The 15180-nt window shown below is 36.6% G+C and overlaps 1 protein-coding gene across 1 annotated transcript in view; it reads right to left on the minus strand.

The window, feature by feature from the left end:
• Window positions 1–15180, minus strand: part of DENND6A (DENN domain containing 6A) — a 52249-nt gene that overhangs the window by 5400 nt on the left and 31669 nt on the right. The window contains exons 10-15 of the mRNA XM_087825044.1: window positions 10577–10699; window positions 9501–9596; window positions 7311–7405; window positions 2138–2203; window positions 1987–2051; window positions 1373–1462 (exon numbers count right to left, since the gene is read on the minus strand). Of these exons, the coding sequence (XP_087681170.1) occupies window positions 1373–1462; window positions 1987–2051; window positions 2138–2203; window positions 7311–7405; window positions 9501–9596; window positions 10577–10699 (535 nt within the window). The remainder of the gene's footprint in view (window positions 1–1372; window positions 1463–1986; window positions 2052–2137; window positions 2204–7310; window positions 7406–9500; window positions 9597–10576; window positions 10700–15180) is intronic.

The following is a 15180-nucleotide window of genomic DNA, read 5'->3' on the forward strand; positions in this document are numbered from 1 at the left end:
AGGCAACCAGTCGATGTGTCTCTCTCGTATCAATTTTCTCTCTCTCTCCCCTGCTCCCTTCCTCCCTTCCACTCTCTCTGAAAAGCAATAGAAAAAATATCCTCAGGTAAGGATTAACAAAACAAAACAAAATAAAACAAATACATATATATGTATGTATATATAAAAAGTTTTATTGATTGATTATTTAGAGAGAGGGGGAGGGAGAGAGGAAGGGAGAGAGAGAGAAAGAAAGAGAAACATCGATTTGCTGCTCCGCTTATTTATGCATCCGTTGTTTGCTTCTTGTACGTGCTCTGACAGAGGATCGAAGTCGCAATCTTGGTGTATTGGGATGATGCTCTAACCAGCTGAGTGACCAGCCTAGGGCTGGGACTACAAATTTTTAATGATAATAATTAACCTTATTGAATAACTATGTTCCAGAAAATGCACTCAACATTTTAAATGTATAATCTCTTTTCATCCTTGCAACCATCCTATGTGGCAGGTATTATTGGGAATCTAAGGGTTCGTAAGGCTAAGTAACCTGCCCAAGGTCACACACTTTAAACTTGAATTCAGGTCTACTTGACTTCAGCCCATGCTCTTAAGCACTACAGAAAAGTTCATTTACTTAAACAAATTTAAATGAAAGGAAATAAATTGACATCCAAAGACCAAGAAAGAATATTTCTTCCCAAAATATAATAGCAAAGATCTCCAGATTACCCCCATATAGTATTCACAGATAGATTGCTACTTTACGTTAATAACTACATGGACTCTCCCTCCGATCCAGTCTCCAGAGTAGGACATCATGGTACTGCCTAATACCGTGAGGCTTCATTTAGTGTATTTATGATTTCTACTGAGTTTCATGGAATAGCCATATCATTCAGTTGTTTATTCCATAAATATTTATTGAGCACTACCATATACCAGACTGAGGAAAAGATAGTGAACAGACAGATAAGAACAGTCATCATGGAGCTACAGTTTCATGGATATCATATCAAATTGTGCTCAAGAAAATAAAATGAAGGCCCTGGCAGGGTAATTCAGTTGGTTATAGTGTCACCCCTATATGCCAAGGTTGTGGGTTTGATCCCCGATTAGGGCACTTACATGAAGCAACCAATGAATTCTTAAGTGGGACAACAAAAATCGATGTTTCTCTTTCACTCAAATCAATGTATAAAAATAAAAATAATAAATAAAAAGAAAATCAGAAAAAGAAGCTAAATGATAACCTATTTATGGTGCTCTATTTTTACTCACTAAACACGAGGAGACAAAACACACACCTTAAGATAAGGTTTTGGTGGATGGGAAAAACATTCATATACCCTTCAACAAATCATTAAATTATGTAAATGTATATGTTACTTACTAATGGAATGATGAAGCTTTGTGTCAGTTCCAAGAAATAGCGTCGCAGGATAACACTTTGAGCCTCAGAAGGACGTTTCTGTTGTACACCCTTAAAAGAGAAAACAGTAAGAACCTATATTCTAGTATTAGGGAATATAAAACAATGGATAATTATAGAAGTTCTACTGACATATGAAGAAGAAAAAAGAATATACACATATCTATTACTTGATATAAAATTCTTGGAGAAAAGCATAAACATTCACCCCATACTTAAAAATATCAGTTCACAATGAAGACTGTCTTTATTTCATACTTGTTGTATGAATACTATTTACATTTTCCAAAAAAGGTTAACTATCTCCCACTGTTAGATGCTAAGCTACCTCACGGCACAGTCCACTTTTTCACTCTAACTTCCAAGTATCTAGGAAGACTGGCACTAGTTTGTAGCTGCACCTCCCTATTTTAAGCCCATTATTTGCTGCTACTGTAGTCTCCTGATTTTTATGAAGCACTGGTTCAAAAGAGAGACCTAATTTCACATTATTATACATAAAGCACACACTGCCTAGTTGTATATTGTATACCTGAATAAGGAAATTTAAATTAGTAATATGAGCAAATAATTACCTTCTGTAATTGTTTTATGATCTCTTCATCTCTATTTAGATATGGCTTGTAAGAAGTATAAACTCCTAAGAAGTAAAGAAAACAAAGTATATGGTAAGTTTTTATTTTTTTAAATAAGTATATATATATTTAAATTAATAAAAGTCAATACCAGGTTTAGAATCCAGAGTCTTTAGGTTCTTCAATTTTTTCACTTTAACTTGCTTAGGAATGTCACCTGAAGGAAACATCAGAAAGAGTCTTAGAATTATTCAAATTTTACATCGCAAAACTAGAATTTTATAAGATTAATAATCTATTACTTAGAAATATTGTAGCTAATGTATTCTTCCTAACATCAATTAATATTCAAGAGTTTATTACTGGTACTTTAAAACTGGCTAAAGGAAATACTGGATTATTACAGCATTACAAATAATTTGTGTAAACTATATAAACTGGGTACTTGATCTTTCATTAATATCTATTATTACCTAAAACTTTCCCTTTTGTCACTCAACTTGTAATTTAAAATGTTTGTGCCAAATACATAATATTGAAATTTTATGTGCCAATACACATAAAATACCCTTTAAGAATAAATGGAATTAAAACAATTCCTAAATTAGAATGCAGATGTAGTCTTCAAAGGTTTTTTCTGACACGTCCCAAAATCCTGCTTTTGCACTGTAGAAACTTACACTGCCACCAGGTGGTGATAGTGTGTGCTACAACCCCAGGTCTGATTCACAGATCAACAGGACTCTTGAGCAGGGCTGCAGTGAACAACTCCTGCAGCACATGCACTGGTTCTAGTCTTGAGGCCTAGAGAAGCTACTAAACCACGCTTTTGACAGAAAAACACCTCAAAATAAACACTTAAAAGTGTCATAAGCACACAAAATGTAACAGGCTTTCTTTCTCTTTTCCTTTCTCTATCCTTCCTTTCCCCTCCCTTGGACATAAGTCTTTTACATGGTAACTGCACCTGCCTGGAGAGATTCTCAGAGCAGCAAGAATATTAGCTGGCAAGCTATCACAAGAAAAGAAACTGCAGATCAATATCCCTCGTGGACAAAGACATAAAAATCCTCAACAAAATATTAGCAAATCGAATCCAGAAACATAAAAAAAACTATATACCATGACCAAATGGGATTTATCCAGGGAATATAAGATTGGTTTAACATTTAATACCCCCAAATCAATTAATATAATATACCATGTTAACAAAGGACAAAAACCACACAATGATCTCCATAGATACAGAAAAAGTGTTTAACAAAATTCAACAGCAATTCATGATAATCACTCTAAACAAACTAGGAAAAGACACTTCCTCAAACTGATGATGTCTATGAAAAACCTACATCTAACACCATAATTAGACATGTATGTTGAAAACTATAAAACATTGTTGAGAAAAATTAAAGAAGATCTAAACAATGAAGAAATATTCCAAGTTCCTGGATTGGAAGACTCATTATTTTTCAGATGGCAATTCTTTCCCAAATTGATTACATATTCAACACAATTCCTATCAACATCCCAGCTGCCTTTTCTACAGAAATTGATAAAGTGATCTATTGCTGTAGAGATAAGACATATAGATCAATTCAACAGAAATAAGAGTTCAGAAATAAACCCTATGTTTATGGCCAATTGACTTTCCACACAGGTACCAATGTAGGTCAATGGAAAAAGGACAGTCTTCAACAAATGGTGCCAGGATAAGTGTGTATCACCATGCAAAAGGTATGATTTTAGACCCTTAACCCACATCATAACAAAAAATAACTAGAAGTGGTTTACAGACTTAAATGTGTTAACATAATAAAACTTTTAGAAGAAAACATAGGAGAAAATCTTTGTGACCCTGGATTAGGCAATGAGTTCTTAGATATACTATCAAAAGGCCAATACACAAGAGAAAAAAATTGATTAGCTACTTATCAAAAATTAAACACATTTTTGTGGTTACCAGAGGCAAGGGGTGAAAGTTGGGGGAATTGGATAAAGGTAGTCAAAAGGTATAAACTTTCAGTTATAGATAAATAAGTATTAGGGATGTAATGTATAACTATATGGCATATTTAAAAGTTCTTAAGAGAGTAACTCCTAAAAGTTCTCATCACAAGAAAAAACACTTTTTCTTTCTTTTTAAAATCTGTATGAGATGATAGATGTCAACTAAACTAGTAGTAATCCTTTCACCATATAGGTAAGTCAAGCCATTATTCTGTATACCTTAAACCTGGTCAATTATATCTCAATAAAAGTGGAAAAGCCCGGCCGGGCGTGGCTCAGCGGTTGAGAGTCGACCTGGGATCCAGGCGATCGGGGTTCGATTCCCGGTCAGGGCACATGCCCGGGTTGCGGGATCGATCAATGACTCTCTCATCATTGATGTTTCTATCTCTCTCTCCCTCTCTTTTCCTCCCTCTGAAATCAATAAAGATATATATTTTAAAAAATAAATAAATAAATAAAATAAATAAATAAAAGTGGAAAAAAGTAACACTTTTGTGCTTTAAAATACACCATTAAGGAAACAAAAAGAGAAGCCATATATTGTGAGAAAATATTTGCAAATCATATATCTGAAAACAGACTTGTGTCCAAAATACATAAAGATCTCTTAGGACTAAATAATAAGATGATAAAATGGGCAAATGATTTAAACAAACATTTCATCAAAGAAGATATATGAATGACCAATAAGTAGATGAAATGATGCTCAACATCATTAGTCACTAGGGAAACACAAATTAATGCTACAATGAAAAAGACAGACAATATCAAATATTGGCAGGGATGTGAAGAAATAGAAACCCTCATACATTGCTGGTAAGAATGTAAAATAGTGGGCCACTTTGTAAAATAGTTTGGTGTTTCTTAAAATGTTAAACAAATGTATCAATTCATGCTATTTTACCAAGTTTATGCAAAAGTTCCTCTATTTACATCCCCAACAATGAGCCATTTTTCATTGGAAAAAGATAATTAACAGTAAAATATTAGTAATAGTAAACTAACTATATTACAATTAATCAAATAGTCTATAACAGGATAAAACCATGAAAGTAAATGTCAGGATCAAATTAAGATTTTAAAAAAACTTTTCAGCCCAGCCGGGTGTGGTTCAGCGGTTGAGCATCGGCCTAGGATCCAGGAGATCATGGTTCAATTCCCGGTCAGGGCACATGCCAAGGTTGCAGGCTCAGGGGGCAGCCGATCAATGATTCTCTCATCATTGATGTTTCTATCTCTCTCTCCCTCTCCTTTCCTCTCTTTGAAATCAATAAAGATATAAAAAAACAAATAAATAAAATTTTTCATATCTTCTCTTAGCTAAGACTCTGATAACTGCTGTACTCTCATTTATCACTAATAATATGACAGGACACTAGTGAAATGGCAGGAGACCATGACAATTATAGAGTGCCATGAGTTAGGTTATTATGTTTAATCCAGCAAACAAATTTGAGGCTTAAGGAGACTGTTCTGCCTAAGATCACAAAGATCTGACTGCCAGCATCAGATCTTTCCCTTTGCTCTTTTCTTTATTCATAAAGCACCTAAGGATTTCAGTATAAGACTGAGTCTAATATAATATGATTTAAAATGTTAGCCCTGACTCTAGTAATATCTGTTTAGATTTATGTATATACTAGGAGGAATTTCTTGCAAAATAGTATTATTAAATAATGTTTTAACCCTGGCTGGTGTGGCTCAATGAACAGAGTATTAGCCTGCACACATAAGGGTCTCGGGTTTGATTTCTGGTCAAAGGACACGTGCTTGGGTTGCGGGTTTGATCCCTGGCCCTGGCGAGAACTCATCGGGAAGCAACCAATTGATGTGTCTTTCTCACATCAACGTTTTTCTCTCTCTCCCCTCCCTCCCTCCTACTATCTCTAAAAATCAATGGAAAAAATATTCTCAGCCTGACCGGCCTGGCTCAGCAGTTGAGCATCAGCCTATGACACAGGAGATCACGGTTCAATTTCCAGTCAGGACACATGCCCGGGTTGGGGCTCGATCCCCACTGATTCTCCTTCATCACTGATATTTCTGTCTCTCTCTCCCTCTCCCTTCCAGGCTCTCTGGAAATCAATAAAAAAAAAATTAAAGAAAAAAAGAGAAAAGAAAAAATATTCTCAGGTGAAGATTAAAAATAATAATAATAATAATAATGTCTTAAATATACCTGTGTATACCAAAAGAAAAGTCTTATTAGTATCATATCATAAAGTTATTTAAAAATATTTTCAGTATCTCAAGTCTCAACTACTTCAATGAAAATTCAGGAATGTCCAGTGAGAAATGTCAGAGGTACCATTAAGTTATCTAAATTAACAAAACTTCCAATCTCAGAATTCACTTATTCATTTCAAAACACTTTTAAAACAGCTACCATGGCTCTTTCTGCCATACTGGAACCTGTGGAGGCCTGCTGGGAACAGGACTTCTAAAACGACAAATACGTCTGGAAGGCTGGTGGTCCAATACCATTATTGCTGGATATAAGCAGGCTCTCTGGAACCAGAGAGAGCATACAGCTCTTCTTAAAGTTGAAGGAGTTTATTCTTGAAATGAGACTGAATTCTGTCTAGGGAAGAGGTGTGCTTATGTGTACAAAACAAACAACAACATAGTGACTCCTGGTGGCAAACTGAGTAATCCGGGGGAAAGGTAACTCGTGCTTATGGAAATAGTGGCTTAGTTTGTGCCAAATCGGAAGCAATCTTCTTGCTAAGGCCATTGGACACAGAATCCATGTAATGCTGTGCTCCTTGAGGATTTAAATTTATTGAAAAGATAATAAATAAAAGTGGATTTGTTCTCTTGTTTCAAAATAAAAGCCACCATGAGCAAGGTATATATATCTTATTTTCTCAAGGAAAGCACAACCCTTTGATTACTTCTTTAATCAATACCAGTACCACAGAAATGTATACTTGTTTTGAGACCTAACCGAGAATTTTATGCCAAGGTGAATAATTTGAGCTTCTCTATGGTTTTATTTAAGTGTTGGAAATCCCTTTTTAATTGGGCTATCCATATACAAAAAGCAGCTCACATTTTTGAAGTTTCACTTTGCTATCCTTCATTCTGTTTATAACACTAAGTACATTTTTTGTTAGGAGGAACGATGGGTTACACCTGTATATTTTAGTGAGAAGTTATGTTCTTCTCCAAAGGCCCTTATTCAGGTTGCTTCAAAGAAGACTGCCATCAACATAATGAAAAAGTAACTAAAAAATGAAAACAAAGAGCTGAAGAAATAAACCTGCTCAGCCACATTACACACTAAAAAGCAGAACACCGAGTTTATACCTTACCTGCTGGTTTAAGGTCTCCTATTCGAATAATGTGTGGCCAGTGCTGAAGTGTCTTTGCAAAAAAGGGGTTGGTTACTCCTAATATGACTGAGGGCCTACATAAAAACAAACAAAACAAAAGTGAGAAAAAGATGAATGTTCCATCACTGAAGAATAGTTTACAATTTCTTTTGAGTGACCCATAAATAGATTATCTTTTCCTTCATTCAATGTTAGCCCGGCCGGGCGTGGCTCAGTGGTTGAGCATCAATCTAGGATCCAGGCGATCAGGGTTAGATTCCTGGTCACGGCACATGCCCGAGTTGCGGGTTCGATCCCCAGCTGAGGGCATGCAGGGGGCAGCCAATCAATGACTCTCTCATCACTGATGTTTCTCTCTCTCCCCCTCTCCTTTCCTCTCTCTGAAATCAATGAAGATATATATATTTTTTAAAAGTTAAAAATAAAATAAAACAAAAGTACACAGTTAAAAAGTATACATACTAAATTATGATGCCAGAAATTATAAAACAGTGAAGTGGTATAAAATGTGCAATAATTACAAAGGAGACACTATGTCTACCAGGGGATTAAAGGATAGCCTCATCAAAGAGATGACATTTGCACAAAGATATGAAAGATGAGTAGGAGTTCTTTGCCAAATGGATAAGGGTGGTAAAAGGTGATGCAGAAGAATGAATTGTATGTGCAAAGCTATAAAGTGAGATCAGATCATGATCTGTTTGTAAAACTACAAATAGTTCAGCATTTCTAGAGCACAAAGCAGAAAGGATAAACAGAAATAAAAGTAGTTGGACAGATGCTGGCCAGATCATTAAGTACCAAGTTAATATGCTAAGAAGTTTAGATGTTTTCTTGTAGACAAATGAAAGCTTCCAGAGAACTGAGTAGAGGAATGCCACATGAATGAAAATGTACTTACTGGAAAGGGAAAATTTAGAAGATACCTTTTAAGGGGAAGAGGTTTGTGGAAAAGCAACAGCAAATATGAAAAAGAGACAGGAGGACTGGGAAGAGAGCTTTGGAAAGAAAATAACAAATGTTATGAGCACTATTTTAGGGTGTTGGATCAACAGAATTTGGTTAAACTTGATGTGCACCATATGAAGAGGGAGAAATTTATGACAATTTAGGTTTTGATAACTAAGCAAAAAGTAGTACCATTCATGAAAATAGTAAGAGGTCTGGGATTAGAGAAGAAAAAAGAGGAGATAAAAAAATTAAGTTTGAACATGTTTTGTTTTAGGTGACAGTAAGATGTCCAAGCAGCAGTGTGGTTAAAAAAATAAATAAAACCTGGCCATCTAGGTCTGGACCTTCTAAAGATCTTGGCTAGGAGAATAAATTTCACTCATCAGTATATAGGTGTTAACAGAAGCTGTGAGTACAGATAAGACTGTAGAGAAAGAATTATCAGTCTGAAATCAGAACCCAGAACACAACACTGAAGAACACCAACATCTAAGGGGTTGGAAGAGAAAGAAAAGTCTGCACAGGAGAGTGAGATGCACCACCAGACAGCCAGGTAAAAGTGGTATCAAGGATTAAAATATTTTCAAGGTCAACAGCTTAAATGTTATAAGAAAGGGAAAGCGGGAAAAATGCAGCAATACGGGAACCACTGGGTCAAGCAGCGAGAAGGGGCTTACTGACTTCGGCAAGAACTACTTCAGCGGAGATGAAGAAACCAACCTATGATAGCCTGAGAAGCAACCAGGAAATCAAGAAATGGAGACACTAAGTGGAGATTCTAGAAACTCAGCTATGAAAAGAAGGTAAGTAATAGAGCCAGAGCTGAAAGGGAAAAGGTAAGATAATTTTCCCCCTTTACAGACTTGGAAGGATTTTCATGTTTATATGCTGACTCAATGAAGGGGAAGAAGGAAAGGAAGTTACAGAGCAAGAAGAGATAGCTGATGACATAAGGGGTACTAAAGTATGAAAAGAAGACAGAACTGAAAGTACAGCTGGATGGCTATTAATGACAATATAATTCCCACGAATAAAATAAATCATTCAAAGAAAGTAAGACACCGACTCTTGAAATATGAACCAGCAACTCCTTAATCCTTCCTTTAGAAAATCAATCTGCCAATAAGTTCAAAATTTAAACTTTTAAATTATTACCAAAAATGATTCTACAGTTGTAAAGGTAATAATTGCTTAATAAAAGTTACTTTGTTTACTTACGGGGCTTGCGTACGGGTAGTATATTCTTTGAATTCACTATCATGAATAGTGAAATAAGGTCGGAAATCACTGAAGTACTTCAATGGAGAAATACAGCTGGGGGGCAAGAAGAGCATGTAAAACAACGACACAGAAATTACAGGCTCTGCTCAATGAGCATAAAACATCCATATACACAGTATACCCCCAATGGGATAATGTACTATTTCAATAAACGGCAAACTTGTTTCAGGTAACTAGAAAGCAAATGGAAATACATAATGTGAAATGGCGTATTCAAAGAACACTGGACTTGGGGCAGAAGATAGGGTGAAATTTTGGTTCTGTCGTTCACTAATTATATGCCTTTTCCTGGACACTGACCACTCACGCAACTAAAACTTGTCAGGTGCCAACTTTGTGTAAGTCGGCAATTTTCAACCTTTTTCATCTCGTGGCACACATAAATTAATTATTAAAATTCTGTGGCATACCAAAAAATATACGTTTTGCTGATCTGACAAAAATAAAAAGATATAATTTTTTTTTAATTATTAAGAAAAAGTTTATTTAGAAAGTTACAGAGGTAGTAGAAGTGAGCCAGCTGGGCTGCAGCTCAGGAAACAAGTTAAAGAAGCAAAAGAAAGGCGCTTGAAGCTTAGGAGAGGGAAAGGCAATGGTAACATGACTGGGAGGAAAGGGGGGATGTGCGGGAGTGCCCGAGAGGGAGAATGCTGGTATAATTTTGATTCACTCACACCAAATGGCAATAGTTGTGTTGGCTGTTGTCACTTTTTTATTTGACAATCTAAGGGTAAAAAGGTCAGTGCCCCTGACTAAATAGTCAGGTATTGTGTGTTTTAAAAATTCTTGTGGCACACCGGTTGAAAATCGCTGCTGTAAGTAAATGAATATGCTTCTTGCTTGGAAAAACCAGAACATGGTTCCAGACTTCATGAAGCCTGAATTAATTTTCTCATCCATAAAATGGTGCTATAATGAACACTTCTTTGTGTGGATCAAAGCAACAATTGTACAAACATATAACAGACAGGAAAGTGCTGCAACTATTACCATTATGAAACAAATATACTCACTTAACAAGTGCCAATACAGTCTCCGAAGACTCTGAAGGTGACGGTGCCATGACCACAAGGGGCTCCCCCAACAGCACCAGCTCCCAAAGCATCTGACTATGAAAGAAAACTGGGAACAAACACCTGAAAGGTGTTTACACAGTAAAAACACTGTTATTTATCCAACTTGTTAAGTTCCCATATAACAATTCTAAAAACTTCACATTAAGCCTGGCTGCTGTCGCTCAGCTGGCTGGGTGTATCCCTGCACCGAAAGGTTGCTGGTTCAATTCCCAGTCAGGGCACCTGCCTGGGTTGTGGCCTCGATCCTCGACAGAGGGAGTGCAGGAGGCAGTTGATCGATGTTATGCTCTCACTTTGATGTTTCTCTCTCCCCCTCTCCCTTCCTCTCTCTCTAAAAAAAAATCAATAAGTCTTAAAAAAAAGCCTGAAACATCTTACACCAGAAAGCGAGAAAAGTGTTTAAAGAATAACAAGAACATGTCAAAAAAACAGAGGCCAGATGAAATGGTTCTCACTGGTCAAACTGGAGATAATTTGAAGATCAAAACAGATGACAATAATGGATTTTAATAACCTGTTGAATAAAACAAGAAACTGACAGTCTACACATATACATGTAAATAGTGTGATGTTTAAAAATATTTCTACAAATTTATTGACACTCCTTTTAAAACACAGAGCCTAATTATCCCCCTTAGGTGTGGGCTGCAGTAGTAGCTCACAGAGAATGAACAGAATAAGGTAAACAGACACTGTGCAACTTTGAAGGCTAGGCTGTAAGAGTCACTGTGGCTTCGGCCTTCTTTTAGATTACCTGCTGATATTGTGAGAACATTCAAGGAGTCCTATGCATAGGTACACATGGCTAGGAATGAGGCCTCCTGCCAAGAACACAGAGAACTGTGACCTCCAGCCCAAGGCCAAGTAAGTAAGCTTCCTGGGTAAACAGATTCTCTAACCCCATTTGCCCAACTGATTAAACCTCAGCTGATGTGTTCTTTTTAAAATATGTTTACTGATTTCAGAGAGAGGAAGGGAGAGGGAGAGATAAAAACATCAACGATGAGAGAGAATTATAGATCGTTTGCCTCCTGCACGCCCCCTACTGGGGATCAAGCCTCAAACCCAGGCACATGCCCTAACCAGGAATCAAACGTGACCTCCAGGTTCATGGGTGGACACTCAACCACTGAGCCACACTAGCCGGGCTTCAGCTGACATCTTGACTGCAACCACATAAGAGATCCAGAGCTAGTACCATCCAGCTAAGCAATTTCCAGATTCCTAACCCTCAGAAACTGTGTGAAATGCTTGTTCTTTCAAGCCTCTAAGTACTGGAATAATTTATTATACAGCAATAAATAACAAACATACATACTTTAAAAGTACCTCCCCACAAAATACTTAGTTACAAAAGGAAAAAGAATAACTTATTAATAGAGAAGCTTAGAGAACACCACTTTAATCAAGTGATCAAAGTGAACATTATCAGTAATAAGGAAAGCCAAACTTGTGTGCTACCTCCTTACTATAGATGCAGAGCCTGAATCTAATCCTGATTAAATCCCAGACAAACCTACGCTGAGGGATTTCCTGCAAAATAACTGTCCTGTAATCTACAAGAATGTCAGGATTGCAAATGTGAAAGGCTGAGGAGCTATTCCAGACTAAAGAAGAAAGACCAGAGAGACATGACAAACGCAACAGATGATTCTGTACTGAATAGCATTGTGACAACTGGTGATATCTGAATGTTGTCTTAGTATGAGATGATATAATCTACCAATGTTAACTTTCCAATGTTGATGGTTGCATTTTTGTAAGAAATAGACACTAAAGTATTCAGGAGTGATTGTACAGTACACAATCAAATGGTTCAGGGAAAAAGAGTTTTCTGTACTGAACTCACCATGTTTCTGTAAATTTATGACTGTTTCAGAAAATTTTGAAACAATCAGACATTTACAGAAACGTGGTGAGTACTGCACAGTATACATAACTTTAAATGTATATACACAGTTGTCCCTCAGTATTCATGGGGGACTGGTTGCAAGCCCCCTGCAGATAGCAAAGTTTGCTGATGCTCAAGTCCATTTTATAAAATAGCACAGTTTTTGTGTATAACCTATGCACATGCTCCCATATACTTTAAATTATTTCTAGATTACTTATAATACCTAATATAATGTTAATGCCATGTAAATAATTATTATATTGTACTGTTTAGTGTTTAATGACAAGAAAAAAGTCTATACATGTTTAGTACAGATGCAACCATCATAGGTCTAACTACATAGCACTTATCGGCAACAGCATAACTTTTTTAAAGAATATTTTGAATCCCCAGTTAGGGGATGGGGGTGGGGAAAGAACACAATGACACAAAACTTACATGCTTCTTGCTGTGCAAAGAACCAACAGTAAGTCAGTAAAATCAGGTGAAATGTCCTTGACTCTAGGCAAGAGCATATCAGTTTCTTTCAATGGAAAACTGTCCTTCAATTCCAAGACCAACTTAAAAACTAAATGAGAAGACTATTTCTGTGTGAACAGAGAACTAATACCAAAGGCATGGTCCCTGAAGTACCAGTAGCTTAACAAGCCTGAAAAGAGGGAAACTGGCCCCTACAATCAACTGTATCTCTCCACTCAACTTCAAACATCTTTCCAGGTCTGTCCTTTGCTCCCAAACTCAGTCTTGGTATAAAAATATCACCTTCAATATAACTGATAAACATTTAAACTCTCATTCATACTAATAAGGTAAAATGTAAACTCTAGCCTGGACTGTGTGGCTCAGTTGAGCATCGACCTATGATCCAGTAGATACCAGTTCAATTCCCGGTCAAGTGGTTAGAGCATTGGCCTGGGCACTGAAAGGTCAGGGGTTCCATTCCCAGTCAAGGGCACGTACCTGGGTTGCAGGTTGTCCCTGCCCGGTCAGGGTGCGTGCAGGAGAAAACAACTGATGTGTCTCTCTCACATCAATGATTCTCTCTCTCTCTCCCCCCCCTCCCCCCTCCCTCCTCTCTGAAAAGCAATGGAAAAAATATCCTCGAGAGGATTAAAAAAAAAAAAGCCATGCCAGTGTGGCTCAGCAGTTGAGCATCAACCTATGATCCAGGAAATACTGGTTTGATTCTGGGTTTTGGGCTTGACCCCCAGTAGGGGGCGTGCAGGAAGCAGCCCATCAATGACTCTCTCATCATTGATATTTCTCTCTCACCTTTCCCTTCCTCTCTCTGAAATCAATAAAGATATACATTTTTTAAAAATGTATGCTCTACACACACGAAATAAAGAGTGCTGCCATGGATAAATTATTAATCCAATAATCAGATAGTAAATGCTTGGCGCTGTCAGGTTATTCTTCTTCAAAGTTTTTCTCATCTCTTGAGTAACCAAATTTAAAAAACAACAAACTAACCTGTTCTTCTTTAAAAACAATAACATGTAATTCATATTCAAGAGAAAGGACATATACTAACCAAAGGTGTTAGAGGTGGAAGTAATTAATTACCACAAAAGCAAAGATAGTTGATAACAAGTAAAAAGGCATACCTAGTAGTTCAAAAGAAAAATGTCTGGTAACCAAATTCTGTATTAACTTTGCCAGTTATTCAATTTTTTCCTTAATGGAGTATCAAAACTATAAATAGTATGTATCCCTCTTAGCATGTTTCCTGTGATATTCATTTATTTGAGGGAACACTGCCCCTTTTCATTGTAAGAATGCTACACTCCCCTTTTTAAAGAAAATTAATTTGTCTTTAAGATTTATAACTTACATACAGTAAAATTCACCCTTACCAAAGATATAGAATAGCTCCATCACCCCCCCCAAATTTCCTCATCCCCCTTGTAGTCCATTTGCTACCCTCACTCCCAGGCAACCCCTGATCTGATATTTATAGTTTTGCCTTTTCCAGAATACTTTATAAATGGAATCATTCAGTAAATAGCTCTTTAAAATCAAGCTCCTTTCACTAAACATAATACTTCTGAGAGTCATCCATGTTGCAGGCTGTGTCAATAGTTTATTCTTTTTTTAATTACAGAGTAGTATTCCATGCACATCTCATTTTGTTTATCCATTTACCAGTGATGAACATTTTCACTGTTTCCAGTGTTAGGTTGGTATACAAAGCTGCTATAAACATTTGCATACAGGTATTTGTGTAGATATGTATTTTCATTTTTATTGGGTAAATACCTAAAAGTAGGATTACTGGGCTGTGCTAGGGCCAGTGTATAAAACAAATCCAGCATATAAAACTAATTGATCTTTCAAGCAGTATTCCATGCAGTTTAAAGATCATACCACTCACATACACACACACACACACAGACACACAATCCACATACACAAAAAAATCAACCCAAAACTCACTATAAGTCTTTCACATGACTCCTGATTATATGCATTAGTACTGGTAATTGCTGGTTTATAACAGTGGTTTCTCAAGCTGGGCTCCACATGAGAACCACCCAGGAGCCGGAATGCAATTGTCAATCCAAAGATTCTTACTTAGCTGTTCCGTGTAAAGTACATTGGTACTTCTTCCTTCTTTCTTTTTTAAGTGCTAGATTATCTGTTGTTT

Source organism: Miniopterus natalensis, chromosome 15 (genome assembly GCF_054644295.1).
Source record: "Miniopterus natalensis isolate mMinNat1 chromosome 15, mMinNat1.hap1, whole genome shotgun sequence".
Taxonomy (NCBI): Eukaryota; Metazoa; Chordata; class Mammalia; order Chiroptera; family Miniopteridae; genus Miniopterus; species Miniopterus natalensis.